The sequence below is a fragment of the Bombus pascuorum genome, chromosome 1 (assembly GCF_905332965.1).
Source record: "Bombus pascuorum chromosome 1, iyBomPasc1.1, whole genome shotgun sequence".
Lineage (NCBI taxonomy): Eukaryota > Metazoa > Arthropoda > Insecta > Hymenoptera > Apidae > Bombus > Bombus pascuorum.
The window spans coordinates 27,494,121-27,512,142 of NC_083488.1; the positions used below are offsets into that span (position 1 = coordinate 27,494,121).

General features: G+C 38.9%; 1 protein-coding gene and 1 long non-coding RNA gene across 10 annotated transcripts in view; one reads left to right on the top strand and one right to left on the bottom strand.

Moving 5' to 3' along the window:
• LOC132908869 (teneurin-a) overlaps positions 1 to 18,022 on the top strand; it is a 709,702-nt gene that overhangs the window by 686,575 nt on the left and 5,105 nt on the right. For 7 of the 9 annotated variants that reach the window (XM_060963257.1, XM_060963275.1, XM_060963301.1 and 4 more), the window contains 8 exons: positions 5,110 to 5,136; positions 10,151 to 10,270; positions 12,063 to 12,247; positions 12,679 to 12,830; positions 13,134 to 13,792; positions 13,949 to 14,184; positions 14,282 to 17,604; positions 17,766 to 17,949. In XM_060963257.1, coding sequence (XP_060819240.1) covers positions 5,110 to 5,136; positions 10,151 to 10,270; positions 12,063 to 12,247; positions 12,679 to 12,830; positions 13,134 to 13,792; positions 13,949 to 14,184; positions 14,282 to 17,604; positions 17,766 to 17,949 — 4,886 coding nt within the window. The remainder of the gene's footprint in view (positions 1 to 5,109; positions 5,137 to 10,150; positions 10,271 to 12,062; positions 12,248 to 12,678; positions 12,831 to 13,133; positions 13,793 to 13,948; positions 14,185 to 14,281; positions 17,605 to 17,765; positions 17,950 to 18,022) is intronic. The other 2 variants (XM_060963282.1, XM_060963292.1) reach the window with 2 other exon arrangements.
• LOC132908941 (uncharacterized) lies at positions 3,365 to 7,780 on the bottom strand. Its single transcript, XR_009658465.1, has 2 exons — positions 5,237 to 7,780; positions 3,365 to 5,161 (listed from the first exon to the last, which is right to left on the bottom strand). It is a non-coding gene; the product is annotated as an uncharacterized LOC132908941 (long non-coding RNA).

The window sequence follows — 18,022 nt, forward strand, 5'->3', positions numbered from 1 at the left end:
ATTGATTTCATTCAGAAGGGACATTGTTTTTGTTTGCCCGTACGGTACGTTAACGATGTGTTTCACGTAAAAAAAGCCCGAAGAATATATGTATACACATATGTGCAGTATGTGTTATATATACATGCAAAAAAAACAACAAAACGTGAGAGAAGCACATCGTATCATTCGAGAAGCGTAACGTGTCTGATCACACACGGACGATGGTTCCGCCGAAGAGTTTTGTTTACGTGGTCCATTTTTTCCGACGAAGCTTCACGATGGGGCAAAATAGTCAAATAACATAGGAAAATCGTTCGGTGCATAACTTTCGTCAATTTCCCCTTTCGTATCGATCTGTTACGATAAAATTATCAAAGTTCTAAATTATCAATATCTTTAGATTCTTCAAATATTACATGGATTATTAAAGAAGAAAAAGGAAATATTTTTTGTAGCGATTTATATATTACAATAGTTGACAAATATTATCACACTTCACTTTACAAATATTTGTCTTTAGTCGTTTTGCTTTTTTTCCCTTTTTTTCTCCAAATATTTCGAAACATAGAAGATTACAATGGAAAAGGAATTATTTAAGGGAATTGTTTCGTTAAACTGTTTTCTTGCACTCGAGTAGCGTTTTCCCCATCGTGAGCAATTTTTCAGTGTCGAAAAAAAGAGTGGAAAAGAAGAAAAAAAGATTGAATCAGATTTACTTGCACCGCCATGCCAAACAATCCGGTATATCCGTGACAGCTGAATTATCAAGAGAGCCCCCGGTGGGTGACAACCCTGCCAACCCTCTAACCATCCTATTCCTCGTGTTTCACCCTCTCCCTCCCCCGAATGCCGAACGCGTCAGTGATCATCTCGGAAGCATTGTCGATCAAAGGAGCTTCCTCGCGTGCATCTGATATTAATTGCTAGCAGTTTAGTCCTGTTTCATGCCACGCTATGAATCTTGTCTCGCGAGGTGAATTCGCGAAGGTTCCTCCAAGCAATCGCGTTTTACAAATCTTCTTCACCTTATGAAACTACATCATTGATATTTGCTTTAGTAACTTATTGTTTGATAAAATAACAAAATATATGTTTTCTCTGTGTCTTAAGAATAGTGAAGGGGTTTTGATAAATGAGTTTCAAAACTGTTTGCTTTGCTGAATAGCTAGGGAATTTGAAATAAACGTAAAGTGAACATAGGGTGAAACAAGAGAATAATACTATCTAGTAACTTTATAAGTAACCATATAGGATAAAAATTACTTTACGTACAGTTTCAATGCTATCCAATCGTCGCCTACTGTTGCAACAAACGAATTTTATCCTATTGTTGAGCTAACCTAATTTTGAAACTTGCCAATATTATAAATATAGCTTTGCGAACAATCAGCCTCGGAGATGATGCTCCAGCGTGTATTTTGAATGAACCAAATAATTATAGAACTCCTTTTACTGAAACCCTTCACTCAATTTCAAGACGTATAATACGCTTCGAATCCATCTATTAACTCAACAAACCAATGTTTCATTTTCCAAGCATTGGTAGAATTATCCTTTGTATCACATAACCTTCAAAATAAAGAAACCATTCTGTTTACGAACAATATATTCATCTGTTACTTGTAACATGTAGATAAAGGAGTAATAGCTTCATCGAAGTATATCGCGAATATACATCACTTTGGTAATTTGCTGAGCGAATAAAAGCGAGAAATTTGATTGGGCGCGTTCACGGTCAGCATCCTTTGTTCGACACTGATGAAGATTTGCTCGGGACGCGTGCTGACCGACGCATCGGAGCGGCAGCGAGCGTATTTCGGGGGATTCGTGTATTTTGTCTAGTGTTTATCCTCTGTGTGTACCCTTGCCACCACCAGATCACCATTCACCCTACAGCCGAAGACCGAAAGAGGCTCCGTTCTACGTACAGACTGTGAAGTACAGACCAAAATTCTGTCAAAAGAAAAAAAAAAGACAGAAAAAAGATGAAAAAGAGACAAAGAAATTGAAAAAAAAGTCTGCACACGGAGAAAATATTCGAGAGACTGAATTTTCGGTATTCTCGGTCGGTTAGTGGATTAAGTTATCCGTGCGAAGTTCTTTCTTTTATTTTTTTTCAATATACAGCTTCTAGGCATCACGTTGTTCCGTAAAACAAGCGCGTTATACGAACAGAGTAATACTTAACCTTTGAACGGTAACGCGACAAGCAGACCGTGTCGTTTTCCAAATTTCTCTTGTGACTTACCAGCTATTTTCGGCCATTTGTTTAAGCAGTTCACCGACAATGGGAGATTCATAGATAAAGCGCACGAGGGCGGTCGAGTCGCGGTTTTTATCCGGAGATATTTCCATACAAATATCAGACTACAATCTGTTGTTACTTTTTCTTGAATTATTTTAATACGAGGGAACATCGATAGAAAGAAACCTACGAATTCCGAGAGTCGATCGCCCACGAGTAAAATTATTTCTAGAAATGGTAGACACAAGTTTGAAATCTGTCGCGGTTCGGTCGCTTTTCTCGCGCGTCCACTAGCAGTTCAACACCACGAAATCGAACGTTCTGCGTATGATACACGATAGTTCCGTGTGTGTCCGAGAAAGAGACGTACGGAGAGCGGAACGGAAGTTTGTTTGGTCCTGTTGTAGCGCCCATTGTTTCGTCGCGGTATTGATCACCGACTTTCTCCGAGCACCCTTGCTGCCGCCTTGAAACGCTTCTTCCACTTCGATCTATATGGATAAAATTTTTTTTCTTTTTTTTATATGTGCTTTACATACGCAACTACTCTGCTTGGGAGGCTACGCGTACGTGTTTCACCGGTTGGAAGAATGGTATAAGCTTTGTACAGTCTGCATTTGAAACGCTATTAGAATTAGAATCTCTTTTTATGGTGAGGGCACTTTAAAGAACTAAAGGATACGAAATTAATATGTAAATTATGGTTGGAGACGAGAATGATTCTTTGTAAATAAAACATGTCAACGCACGAGGAAAAGAATTGTTATAACCAGACTGTCTGTTTTTGCATTTGATTAAAATGGCTTTTATTTTGTATTTTTTACTTAGATTTTTATTTAGTTGTTTCGGAGAGAAAATTTTAATTTTGACAGAACGACGTACTTGAAAAGATATGGTAACTAGATGAAAAACATCCTAATTAAATAAATAAATATTTTGTGTAACGAATAAAGAAATTGTGGTTTACAAGGTAATTCTAGGAATTGAGGTAAGCTTTTCTTCTTACAATTAGTGAAATCATAGGAAAGTGGTCGAAAAAAATATTTGTATAATAACATGAGCTTTATTTTTCTTCAAATTCACATTGCAACCTACAGCTTCTATCTTTTTATATCTTTTTCTTAATTTAAACATTAATTCTATTTCAAAATTTCATATATTTATTGATGCATATTACATGAAGGAATTTTATTTGACCCTATTTGTTCTTTTTATGACAAACATTTGAATGCTGATGTAAAACATGAAACCCCTTGTGAATTACTTGCTTTTTAACATTTATCTTTGATACATTTCCACAAATATAATAATTTGTGGAGTTGACAATAAAATTCGCTTAAAAATGGTGGCAATATATAATTACATGCATAAAATCAAATGCACGAATTTCGTTAAACTTAACAGAATCATCTTCTATCATTTTTTCAAGCTTTTATAAATGAGTTACAATCAATTATAACGTTTCGAAGTACATTTAATATCAACATTTATTAGTTCAAAATTCAGGATAGTCACGATCAATTAGATAACTTCTATCAAATATTCAACCATCGATCAATCAATATCAATATTCAAAATTCCCGCCAAGGCGAAGCATACTCGTTTCTTAACTTTGATTTATCTCTACATAGAATCACCGTTTTCCAATCATACTACGGTAACTACTTTTTCCTTTCTGAAAAAAAATATAAAATTAAAAGGTGTAGAGTAGGACTTGCTTGTTTGTATCATAGTATGAAATTAATTTGAATCATTCGTAAAGCGAAAGAAAGAAAGAAGGGTCGTTTCATTAGAAACGACCCAGAGAACGCTAATTCTCCCCACCACTTTCAATGGAATCTCGAGCGTACAGACTGCATACAAGTATCCCGGTGAATCAGAAATTCAGGTTGGCATCGGGATTGCTCGGACAGAGCGTAATCAATATTCGAAGATCGTCTGCCAACATGGCAGTCCAAGCTCCGATGGAATCTCTCCTCATTGTCAGTTCGAGGCTCGGCTTCGATGAGCGACGCGATAAGAGGATCCTTCGTGCGACACCCGTTACTCGTGACTCCCTCGATACGGGACGAATCTCGAATCGACGTCAATGTTGGATTCCAAACGAAACGACGACGGCCATGTCTCGTTAACGCGTGTGCAGTACCCGTTCCAAATGCATCGATCACGCGAAGACGCGCTGGAGCTCTCCATCTCTTTCTCTCTTTACTCTGCCTTTATATATTACATATACATATATATATTTACTTATATATGGATATTATTATATATACATACATATATATATATATTATATACACGTGTATAATCGTCGTATATATACAGATGTGTGTGCGTAGTTTCCAACTTGTGTCTGTCACGTGTATTACCACTCTATGTTGGATGAGTCTGTGAGTGACTGCGTTCATGTTGCGTGACTGGCGAAGATCGCGTGTGTGATGGGTACGCTTGATTAGTGTGTGTCTACGTCTATTGTTTCTGTAACGGCGTGCGGAACATTGCGATAGAGCATTCGATTTTCGCCGCGAGATTCGCGCGTACACGATCAAACTTGGCGCGAACGTGCAATGGGGTGGGGGAGATGTCTAGGGTCGTGTAGTGGGGATGAACCTTCGGAAGTTAACCTCCGATCGAAATAATCGTTGAGAGGGAATCGAGGTTCGCTATATCGAAACGGTTATGCCGCGATGGCGCGAAAATTTGAAATGCATAAATGAAAAACGATGCAAGAAAAAGGGAATAAAGTCAATAAGGTATGATTATGCGAAATAGACGATTGCTCGCGCAATGCTGCGTACGCGCGTCCGTTTTTTTGCCCGCAAACGCGGGTTCTGTGACCGTGGTAACGCCCTTTCTTCTCGTTGGTTTTTTCCCACACGTAGTACGTTCTGGAGTTCCTTTACACCGCGGTAAGTTGCAGCTCAAGCTCTCTCGCTAATCGTTCATTAATCCAAAAGAAAAAAAAACAGAATTTTTTTTTAATGAAAGAAAAAAGCAAGAAAAAATTACCTTCTATTTGCTCGTTTCGCTCGTAACATTCATCTTACATGTTTTTTCGTATGTCCCATTATATGTAATCTATCTATATATGTATACGTATGTTCATACCCTTAGCCTGCGTATCACGTCTCTCTTTTTCTCTCTTTCTCCGTTTCAGTTATTGTTTTTGTCTCTATACTACTCTATGTATATTCCCTGTTGGTCTTTTTCAAAGCTCTTTATATTTCTTCTATTCTATCGACCCTGGTTCGGCCTGTTATCGATTCAGTTACGTTACCAATTATGTTTGCCAGTGTTTGATCATACCTCGCTTATTTGACTCGTCTCTCCGCCCTTTCAACCCCTCTATACTCCGTTTTTAATCGCCTGTCTATCGTTTTCCTCTCTTCTTTCCATTCTGTCGCTCTGTCATTTTTTAGTTCCGTCGCTACCTTTTTACCTGTCTACCTGCGTATTTGTTTCTGTCATCTCCGACTCGACGGCTGCCGCTTACTGTTCGCGTGAAAAACAAATTTCGACGAGGTTCGATGGTCCACCTTCGTTAATATCACTTTTGTACGACACAGGGAATTCCAGTATTTGATAATCGAACAAAATTTACGCTGATTCGTTTAGCAGTTGAGTTGTAGCCCTGTAACGATACCAAAATTCGAAAACTAAATCGCATTTGTTTCGCCTTTAATCTAGGGACTTTGACGGGTCGATAACAAAACGAATCTACTTTACCGATAGCCTTCAAACGAGGAAAATTTAAAATCAATCGAAATCGCGTGAACGTATCGCCACAGCCAAAGGGTCGAGCACTCTCTTCACACCTACATTGAAAGTATAATCGTATCGAAGTGTCTCTGTGTTATCTGTGATATGTCGTCGGATGATCGTTGTCTATAATCCTGCCGTTGTCCGCCCTTCTCTCTACTTCTCTCTTTATTCTGTTTCTTTCCTTCTCTGTTGTTCTGTTTATGTATTGTCATCTTGTCCTGTTTAGCGCTGAGTTCTTAGCTACTATTACTGTGATCGCCCTGATATATACCGTAACCGGCTACAAACCAAGTAATAGTATGTTTGAGAATCGTGTAATTTTTTACGTAACGATATATATCCTGTCTGGTCTTGTGTTGTTTTTTGTGTTGCCAGGCTTGCACTTTTTTATGTACGTTGTGTATTTCATAACCCCTTGTCGAATTTGTTTCTAGTGACTTTTTGTCCCCTAGCATCTTATACACGAACGCTGACTTTATTGCGCGCCTCTTGCGTCAAAGACATATATATTCTTGCGTTCCATTTTTTTGTTCAATTGTTCCTTTCCGTCGTTTGTCGAGATAAATTGATGATATAAAATATTATACATCATCATTATCAACATATATATATATATACATACATATGCGGTAGAGGAGATACAAAATCGTGGTACAAAATCAAATAAAATATATATATATATAAACGATGAAAACGAGAATGAGAAAACGTGTTCACATCACGTTATATTGTTCCGAATCGACGGATCGGCAATAATTACGAAATCGGAACCGTTCAACACACAGCTTTATGATACAGGATATGATACGAAGGACCCGAACGACCATTCCCTCTCTTGTCCCTTGTCTACGTCTGTTATCACCTGTCTACAATGTGCCAATAACCCCGTTACACCAAAAGCCCTGTGTCTGTCTTTAACCGATCCGTGCTATCTACCCACCGAAAGTTATATCTCATACCAGAACACGACAGAAACCCTCTTTTGGAGAAAATCGATTCGTCTGTATCCGTCCATTGTTCACGTCAAAAACCGGAAATAATTTCTTAAAAATTAGAAGACAGCGAAAAATTTCCTTCGATTAATATCGCATAACCTCGCGGTTCGAGTGTTTCAATTTTATACGAACGTTTTGAAAAGAACAAGAATCAAGAGATCATTTGAAATCGTTCGAGAACATGTTATTTTATTCGAGAATGAGAAACGGACGAGTATCTGAACCACAGAAAAGTTTTCAAAACGAGAAAGAAGAAAAAAGAGGAGGCAGAAAAGAGGAAAGTCGTTGACACGTTTGAAAGTGAGCGCGCGCGGGAGGAAAAGAAATATGGCGCGATGAAAGATAACTTAGATAACCGTCGTATCGCTGACCGAGATGGAGGGAAAATTTCCAAGCAAAGAGAGATAGAATTCGGCATTGCGTCGGTGTATCGCGCGATCTCTCTATCGAGATACCGTCATTCTTTGATTTTTCTTTCTTTACTATTTTTCTTTCTTTTTCTACGTTTCTATTATTCAGTCTTGCACACATCTAGGTTCAGTATCCGCCGCCAGATGTCGGTGTGTCTCGAAATTGATCTACATATATATATATACAAGATATATCATGTACATATATATATATATATATCCGTTTCTCTCTTCTTTCCGTTATGTTTTTTTTTTTCAATTTGATTTAAACTGATTTGCGTTTCCTTTTTATATACCGTTCACTCTAGTTTTTGGATTTTCTATTCTTATTTTTTTTTACCAGTAGTAACAACTGTGCCTGCCACCTTGCTATGCTCGTACTTGGAGGATCAGAACCCCGGTAATGTTTGATCCCCAAGTCGCCGATGGAACGAGAATGGTGGCACGGTGCGCGCAGCCGGAAGTGCACGGTATTGCTCACTTTCCGGGACGATGATGCGATCATTTGTCCCTTGGACGAATTAGATATCGTCTGACTTTCGATTCACGGGGGAATGTGTGGATCCTCCAAGAACGAATCATGCCCCCATACGCAATCCCTTAGGGACCAATGAATATATATATATATTTATACATATATCGAATGCATCTATGCAGCTTGTTGTACGTGTACTATCATGTTTTCATATTTTGCTAAAATTGACAAAGGAAAGATGATTCTTCATTACGCGAGAATAATTTGAAAAATATATTCCAGTAGATGAGTTTAAAGGGGCACTGTGAATGTTAAGAGAACTTCATTAGTTTTTATTAGAATAGCATTTCATGATGAATGTTTAAACTGTTTAAGATGTTTAACCTGTTTATAAAAGTAAAACTAAATTATTGTTTTAATATTATCTATTAGAACTATTTTCTTGATTATAAAATCGGCAAATGTAGATGTAAATATCTCGACACCCCTGTAGACTCATTCTATGTAAATTAAAGGTGTTTTTACGTTTCATGAACTGTAATGAACTAAAGAGGATAACTTACAATAAATACTTTAAATTTGAATTTCTTTATGTGAGAACAAATCTATCGTGATTTGTTTCAGCTATAAGTATATAATTATCTTTAAAAAAAAAAAAATACGTTCTATTATAATTGTTTTCTTTATACATTATTAAGTCTCAAGAATGAAAAGTTATCGAATTTCTCGGTCTTCTAAAATGTTTTTTATTTGCGGATATAGAATACTTTCTCCATATTCTACAAATGCGAGAGGCATTTATGAAATATATCTAATCACTGATACCAACCTGATTGTGATTTTTAGGTATTGTTGAATTTTCATATAGCATTCTCCGATCAATTTTTTTGTACAATTTTCCAACAAACATGGCGTAAATTTTTTAATTAGTCGCAGCTTCCAACTGTACAGTTCGCACTTTAAATATAATCTGCATAATTTTTATAGATAAAATAATTATAAATGATTATTAATATTATAATTTCTTTCAGTTCCGTTCTTTACTTAAATCAGTGTCTCACGAACATATAGACATGGGTAATTAAGAATCACCGTGTATAATATCTTCGTTCAGAAATGTCGTTGCTCATTACACAGCGCCCCATAACAAGCTGCGTACGTATGCAACCGATTCACAGCATATTCTCTATATATTATTATCATCATTATTATTATTATCTTACCTACCTATATCGATCTCATTATATTCAGCACTATTACACAAATCGCTTAAAATATTCAGCTTCAACATACTCCAACTTTTATATATCGCAGATAATCCAGCCCTGAAACTTATTACGTACATATTTTCATTGCCTTTATTACATATCTATTTATACATGATTATATATGCATGCAGTTCTACTCTCACGAAAGTTTACTACCCGCCCTTTATTTATTATTATTATTATTATTATCCTGCCTCAGGACGATCGTGTTCTTTTTTGCTCCCGAATTGACAATCTGCTCGATACTCTTTTAAAAAAAAGAACAACTACCCACAGTCAAGCAAAAAAAGAAGAAATGAACAAAACCTCTTAAAAGAATGCAACCATGAACAAAATACCATGCAAATTGCAAGAAAGTGAATGTGACTGAAAGAAAATGTTCCCGCGTCGTTGCCAATACGATGCGACAGCTAACCTGTAAGCATGATCGAGAAACTGACGCTGGCGACATCTGGGTTCGCTGCGTACACGCGATGCCGAGCGCATTGTTCCGTTTGTAAAATCAATTTGTATCGCTTTTGGATTCAACCAGTGGCATTAACTCCTCTTGCGCGAACTATCGCGGCCGGTAAAGGCCGACTCGAATGGAGTTGCGGATTGTATTGGCAGCGAAGTGAGAATATTGGATCGCATTGAACCGTTGACCGCGGAAGCTGATTTGACAGACAAAATCGATTGTTCGCGCTCTCGACAACTTTGTTTTGGAATACATGCGTTCCACGATCGGAATTTTAGTCCAGAGAATTTTCTTTTTTTCTTTTTCCTGTTGAATCTATTTTTATTTTTATACAGAAAAAATTGTAGAATTTGTAATATAGGTATATTCCCTCTCTCTTATTCTTTTTCGATGATGTAAAAACTAAAAAGTTTCTTTCTCTTTATATTGGAATTTCATTACTGTCGATTGGTACACGATAGGATTTGAAATGTTTTAAATCAGCGTGCCACGGTTCAGCGGATCAACGATACGATCCGATCTCGAAAGATCTCGATATATCTTTGATTTATAACAGTCGAGTTGCGGTGATGCGAGGCCAAGTTGTAACCGAACAAGGAATTGGAATAGTAGGCATCAGGGTATCCGTGGACAGGGACCCTCGCTTTGGATTCACGTTAACCAGAGCTGATGGATGGTGAGTACTAATTTTTACTTTGTATCACAAAAAATAGCGATTGAAATTATACATGAAATTCACTCGATTGACTGCACAAAGATAATTGTCAATTTCAGTTCAGCTTACCAATTATATATACGTATAATAGATTTTTATATAATTACTACATACATAGATAGGAATCTTATATACATAATTTCTGTAGCAGATTTCTATATTCTCGTATATCAAAATTACTAGGAGATGAAAGGAACAGCAGACACATGTCTACCAACCCACATTCAAATCAAATTCTTACACTATACAAAATCCAAATCAGTACTTCATCAGTTCACACCGTCCAATCAAATAACCCAACCCAATATCTTCACCCCTGTTAAAAAAAAAAAAAAAGGGAGAAACAGAAAAGTCAGAATTGCATATCAATAGATACACAAACATATGGGGTAATATAGTAGTATTTGCGCCTGATGGGCGTGTATGGCAGCTTGGGCGTCCTTCCTAATAGGATCAAGGGTGCATTGTAATGAAGGGTATGGGGAAACTGGATGGAGTATGGGTAGATGGTGAAACACCTATATCAAACAGGTATATAGTAATCCTGGCGAGGATAATCCTGAAACACGGAGCTGGAGGAGTTGGCCTGGTAAACCACATCAAAGCTCGAGCTAATGATGTCGAAAGCTTCCTAATTACTCCGTGCAAACCTGTGTGATTAGTCTGACCTGTGTCTATCCCTTGCTACCCCCTCCGGTTGGATCGCTGGCAAAATTTTACCATAATATAGTGAACTGTGAACGTGAGAGAAATTATACATTGACGGAACTCGTCGAAACGATAACGGTTCCGCTTCTACCTATCTATCTGTCTTACTCATTAGCGTCATCTCTCTCTCTCTCTCTCTCTCTCTCTCTCTCTCTCTCTCTCTCTCTCTCTCTCTCTCTCTCTCTCCCCCTTAACTTGCAGTTTCATGTAATCCCAAAGAGAAGTTCGAGGTAGAATTCCCTCGTTGTATTCACGGGTTAATGAATACAGGACTGTGATAGATTGGCAGTTATTGCAGCTAGACTGTCTGATAAATACGCGTTTGTCGTTGCTTGATTGCGAGTACGGCTTATGATTGAATCTCTTGTACGCGAAACGTTCCTATGATTTCTGTGCTTGTAATGCGACAGAGGACTTTCAAATCGGATTTCAAACATGTCCAGGTAAAAGTTGCGGCGAACTGGACCCAATGGCATAGTTCAGCTTGCTACCTGTCGATGTCGCTTCGTGACGAGAACGCGCGATTAAATGAAAGTTACAGAAACAATTTTGAATAGAGGGCAATGATAGCTCGAGCATTCCCTTAGAAGCCAGTAAAGATGTTTGGACACATATTGTTAGAAATTTTTATATCCACATGCTCCTTGGACGATTAAAACGTTTTGCTGTTGGTAAAAGAATATATAGTTATAAATATTGCTGAAAATGTTTATTTCAATTTGAGCTTCCAAAGGTTTAGCCACTGGAGATTTTAAGCTCTATATTTTACTATAGCATCCAAATCCCATTTAATTTCTCTATTCGCAAAAATTCATTCAGCGTACATCGAAGAACATCAAACTCACTCGTGAGAGTTTTTGGTCCATAAAATAAATTAGGAGAGAGTTACTACTGAACATTAAAATTAACCCCAGAATCGTGAATTTCGAGACGGTTAAGAGGTTCTAGTGACGCGTATCCTTTATCGATCATCCATAGCCCGTAAACCCGATGTAATACCGGAAGCTAAGGTATAGTTTGAAATGCATTTACGTACTTCGATTAGGTTCGACGTGTTGGTGAACGGAGGCGGTGCGGTGACGCTTCAGTTCCAGCGTAGCCCCTTCAAACCCCTCACGAGGACGGTATTCGTGCCATGGAATCAAATAGTGGTTCTGCCTCCTGTGGTGATGACCCTTAACGAGGAAGGCGAATCTCATAAATCTAACCAACCTCCGAGTCCAGCTGTCGGTAAGTATGAATCTCTAATTATTACTTACTTTTCTTTTTGTTTTTCTACCTTTTTTTCACGTTTTGTCGTGTCACGGAATCAATTGGTGTTAAACATGAACGGTGGTCCAAAGTGTCTAATGTTTGAAAAATTGAATGACTATTTTATAATAAGTATTTATAATAACTATTTATAATAGTTGTTTGTAATAATTCCTTTATTTACAATTTGTTGTTTTCTTTTTTATCAGTTCTTATATTTTTTTCCTCTTTTTCATATTTAAGAAATATGAATGTTATTTAATTGTTTACTGCTTCATCGTCATTCTTCTTCAACGTGCAAAGAGGAATTTATAAGGGACCCGTTGCTGCTCGTGTGTGCCGTCTTTGTTCCGTCCTTAAGTGTTTTATGTTTTTAAGTTCCTTACCATTTATGGCATACAATATAATAGGCTCCCCAGGGATATCGATGGGACTATTTAGCGAGCATGGCCCGTGCCTGGAGCACGATCACGAGCTGTTAAGGCCCATCATCGTCAGCACTTGGATGCCAGAAAAAGTGGGCGACCTTCCAGGCAAAAGTTTGGTCTTCGCTGAAAGTCAGGTAAATTATTTTCTCTTAGATTCTTCGTTAATTATTATAAGTTGGAAGCCAACTTTATTTTTTACAGTATAATTCACAAATTTTGGGCAATTAAAACGAAATATGGCTACTGCTCCTAAACGTCCAAAATTTCTAACCTTTACCGTACAATTATTATGCATCATATAATCCCATATTCACACTTCATACACAGGTCGCCCTTCTGTTCTAAAATTCAGATATCCAATCCAGAACCAAATTTCTGACAAACACAATGTTTCCGTTCTCCAGCTTAGCATCCCATTGAATCCTTTCTTCTTGCAGATCGTCCAGGAGAGCATCGCCATTCCGGGCTCGAATCTACACTTGATGTACCAGAGCAGCCAGGCGGCTGGTTACTTATCGACTGTGAGAATGCAGCTGACCGGGCCATTCATCCCAAAATCGCTGACGCATGTGCACGTGCACGTGGAGATCGAAGGGTCACTGCACACGAAGACCTACGAGGCAGATCCAAATTTGACGCACACATTCGCCTGGAACAAGCGAAACGTTTACAAGCAGAAGGTGTATGGTGTGGCACAGGCGAGAATTTCGATCGGCTATCAACATTCCACTTGTCCAGCAGTGATTTGGGAGACACAAACAGCCACGTTGCAAGGCTTTGACGTAGATATCTCGGATATTGGAGGCTGGGGTTTAGACATTCACCATCACTACAACTTCCACGAAGGCATACTTCAAAAAGGAGATGGTACCACGATGCATTTCAAGCAGTACCCTCGCACAGTGAAGGTGGTAATGGGTACTGGACTGCAGAGAAGCTTGGTGTGCCAGGATTGCGATGGTTTGGCTAAGGATGCTAGGTTGTTGACACCCGTAGCGCTTACTAGTGGCCCAGATGGAAGCATTTATGTAGGAGACTTCAATTTAGTCCGCAGGATTACACCCGAAGGAAATGTATATACTGTTCTGACTTTGAGGTATGTTTGGAGCAATATAGGAATTTGAAAAGAAAGATATTTAGGAAAAGAGGAAAGATCGAATTATTTATTGAAATCTTTCTGAATGGTCTAATAGTATTATTAATCTCTAAGATTAACGAATTTCTGAACGAGCTTTGAAATATGTATTTTCAGTGCAACTCAAGTGGCTTACGAATATTATCTCTGCGTTTCTCCGGCGGACGGACACTTATATATCAGTGACCCAGAAAAACATCAAATATTAAAAGCTTTGTCGCTGAAGAATGTCCAACATCCTAACCTCAATATCGAGCCCGTCGTCGGGAGCGGAGAAAGATGCATTCCTGGCGACGAAAGTCATTGTGGTGACGAAGGTCCAGCTATCCGTGCCAAATTGGCTCATCCAAAAGGTAAACTTTCGATCAAGTTTTAGTTATTCATTTGCCTATTATCATCTTCTTAATCTAGTAAACAGATAAATTAATTCTATGCATTTAACATTGACAGGAATCGCTATCGCTGCCGACAAGACCATGTACATCGCTGATGGAAGGAACATACGCGCGGTAGATCCCCACGGTATCATCCACACGTTAGTGGGACACCATGGACACCATAATCACTGGTCACCAGCTCCATGCGTTGGTGCTATACCTGCTCATCAAGCTCAACTACAATGGCCGACTGGATTAACCTTAAGTCCTCTGGATGGATCTCTTCACTTCATCGATGACAGACTCGTTTTGAAACTCACCAGTGATCTAAAAGTTCGTGTAGTAGCTGGAACGCCCCTGCATTGCACTAGTAACACTAACAGCAATGGGAACAACAATGATAATGACCTGAAAAAGGTGAATGCGACGACTACTACCAGTCTAAAGAAATCCGATGAAGTTCTTGGTTCTGTACTTGCTGTCAGCTTCAGTCCAACTGGAGAACTTTACATAGCAGAAAGTGATTCACACAAAGTAAATTCTATCAAGATTGTAGATAGCTCAGGAAAAATGTCTCATTTTGCTGGACAACAGCAAGAGCGGTTGCGTGGCCAATGTGAATGTAATAATACTACTCCAAGCACTAAGGATTTGGAAAGCTGTTCATGCACCGATGACACCAGTAGTACAGAGACCTTATTGTCGTCGAACGCCAAGTTTACCGCCATTTCTGCTCTAGCCGTGTCACCAGATGGCGTCCTACACGTGGCTGATCAGGGTAGCCTTCACATTCTTGCCTTACAACCCTATCTTCCAAATCACGACGAAAGTGGAGAGTTCCATATTCCTTTCCCACCATCGAACGAAGTGTATGTGTTTAATCGATATGGTCAACACATTTCCACGAAGGACTTGACGTCTGGTAAAACTCGATATTCGTTCTTGTATAGCAAAAATACAAGCTTTGGAAAGTTGTCTACTGTGAGAGACAGTGCTGGAAATAAGATTCAGTTCTTAAGGGATTATAGTAGCGTGGTCAATTCTATAGAGAATACGCAAGATCACAAGTCTGAATTGAAGATTTCTGCAGTTGGATTTTTAGAAAAACTGTCTGAACGTGGTAGAGCCGAAATTGCACTTGCGTATGATGGTTCAACTGGATTACTGACAAGTAGATCAGGAGGCGGTGAAACGTACATCTATAATTACGACAGTTTGGGTCGTGTTACTGATGTCATTCTACCCACTGGTGAAAAATTGAAGCTATTCTCAGATCTATCTGACGACGAAGGTTTATCAGTTAAAGTATCAGCTCCGCTTCAAGCTTTGTCAAAGGGCGATAAGCAGAGAATCGTGGAATTCAAGATGAAGAACGAAAGATCAAAGGTGTTAACGATTACTGATGGTACCAAGATCAAGAAAGCGATCGCATTCACTAACAGCAGCCTAGAGGTCCTTCTTCCTGGTGGTGGCAGAGTGCTAAGTGCAGCCACTACAAAACATCCTCTCCTAGAAGCTGCACTACCTGTGGAGGCTGAAATGTTGCCAATGTGGAGCTACCAACTGATGTCTTTAGGTGAACTAACCAACACAATGACTACCACCTACAACCTTGTGGGCGATGTCAGCCACACTCAACAGACTTTGAACAGAGAAATCTGGGTAAATGACACTCGCGTGATTGGTGTAGAATTCGAACAAGCTTTCAGGCGAGAAACATTCTATGACAAAGCAAGAAATCCATTGTTGACTGTTACCTTTGACCCTGCTGGTCTTCCTCTGACCTGGCAACCGCATGAACAAGGTTACAACCTCAGTATCATTTATGATAGATTCAATCGGATAGAAAGCTGGAAATGGGGCCCCTCTGATGAGTCTTATGGGTACGATAGGCACGGACAATTGGCTGAAGTCACTAGCAATCAGGATGGAACCAAACGATATACCTACAACGATTTCAACGTATTATCCAATATTACCCTGGCCAGTGATAGGCATTTCACCTTACAATATGACGATGATGGTGGACTACGTCATATCATTCTCCCATCGGGAACTAAACATTCGTTTTCCTGTCAGGCTTCTCTAGGATTTCTTAGAGTGACCTATACTCCACCAGGCAGCAGCAGAGCCTACCTTCAACATTATAGTCATGATGGAAACTTATTACAAACTGTATTCCCTGGAGATGGAGCTCGTATCGTCTACAGGTATCACACTTCAGGACAGCTTGCTGAAGTTGTCCACGGTGATGGAAAGAGTGAAATTAGATACACAGAAAGTGGTTTACCTTCAGAAGTTATCCACTCTGAACGAGACGTAGAGTACAAATGGGACTATCAATACAGCGCTGGTCTATTAGTTGAGGAACGTATAGATTTTGGTGCAAAGACTGGTCTCAGCAACGCCAAGTTTACGTTCGATTATGATTCAAACTTCAGATTGATTAACGTACAGGGTAGAATCGGTGGCCAGACACTTCCAACTCATACCATGGCATATAGTCCTAGAACAGGTATGCTGGAGCAGATTGGACAATTCAAGATAACCAGACCTCAGCCTAATGAAACCACCGTGTTCGATGGAACTGCGTTGTTCTCAAGAACCACGGATGATAGATTTTTGGAGACCCAAGTGACTTTGACGATTCATCAATTGGAGGTCTTCAGGATGGAATTCACACATGATACTCGCGATCGTATCAACCAGACTAGGACTTATACGCGCAATGTTGCTGTTAACACTTACACCAATGTGAAAAATTACACCTGGGATTGTGACGGTCAGCTGACTGGGGTAGAAGCTCAAGAACCATGGGGATTCAAGTACGACGCAAACGGAAATATGTTGTCATTGACATATCGAGGGAACACTATACCTATGGAATATAATAGCTTGGACAGGATTGTCAAATTCGGTGAAGGATTGTATAAATATGATAACAGAGGTTTGGTGGTGCAGAATGCTAGAGAAGAGAGATTCAACTACAACGCTAAAGGACTTTTAGTTCGTGCCACTAAACGTGGACGATTCGATGTCAGATATTACTATGATCATCTAGATCGTTTGGCTACTAGGAAAGATAATTACGGAAACGTCACCCAATTTTTCTATAACAATCAGAAACGTCCTCATGAAGTCAGCCAGATTTACAGTCCAAGGGATGGTAAACTGATGTCATTAGTGTATGATGACAGGGGACACTTAATTTACGCTCAAGTCTATCGGCATAAATATTATATCGCCACCGATCAGTGTGGAACTCCAATCATGATTTTCAGCCAATATGGCGAAGGCATTAGGGAAATTATGAGATCACCCTATGGACATATCGTTTATGACTCGAATCCTTATTTGTATTTGCCTGTTGACTTCTGTGGTGGACTCTTAGATCAGGTAAGTTAGAGATGGATAGTGTAAAATTATTAAACGATATAATGTATATAGGATTTTAGTTTTAATAATAATATTTTAATGTAATATAATAAAAATGATAAAGATCTAAGGTTTTTATATTCTATATTTAAGTGCATCTTTATAAATCTTGTTCAACGCAGGTAACGTCCTTAGTGCACATGCCAAACGGCAAAGTTTATGATCCACTGATAGGTCAGTGGATGTCTCCTTTGTGGGAGAATGTTCTGGACAGAGTGGACACTCCGACTCATCTACATCTATACAGGTTCAATGGAAACGATCCTATTGATGTTAGACACACAGACCGACCAAACCAACCAACTGGTAAGCTTACTCCTCTCTCAAGGAGAGATACCTTATTGAAGATTTAGTGATTGCATAGCTAGTTTGGTCAATA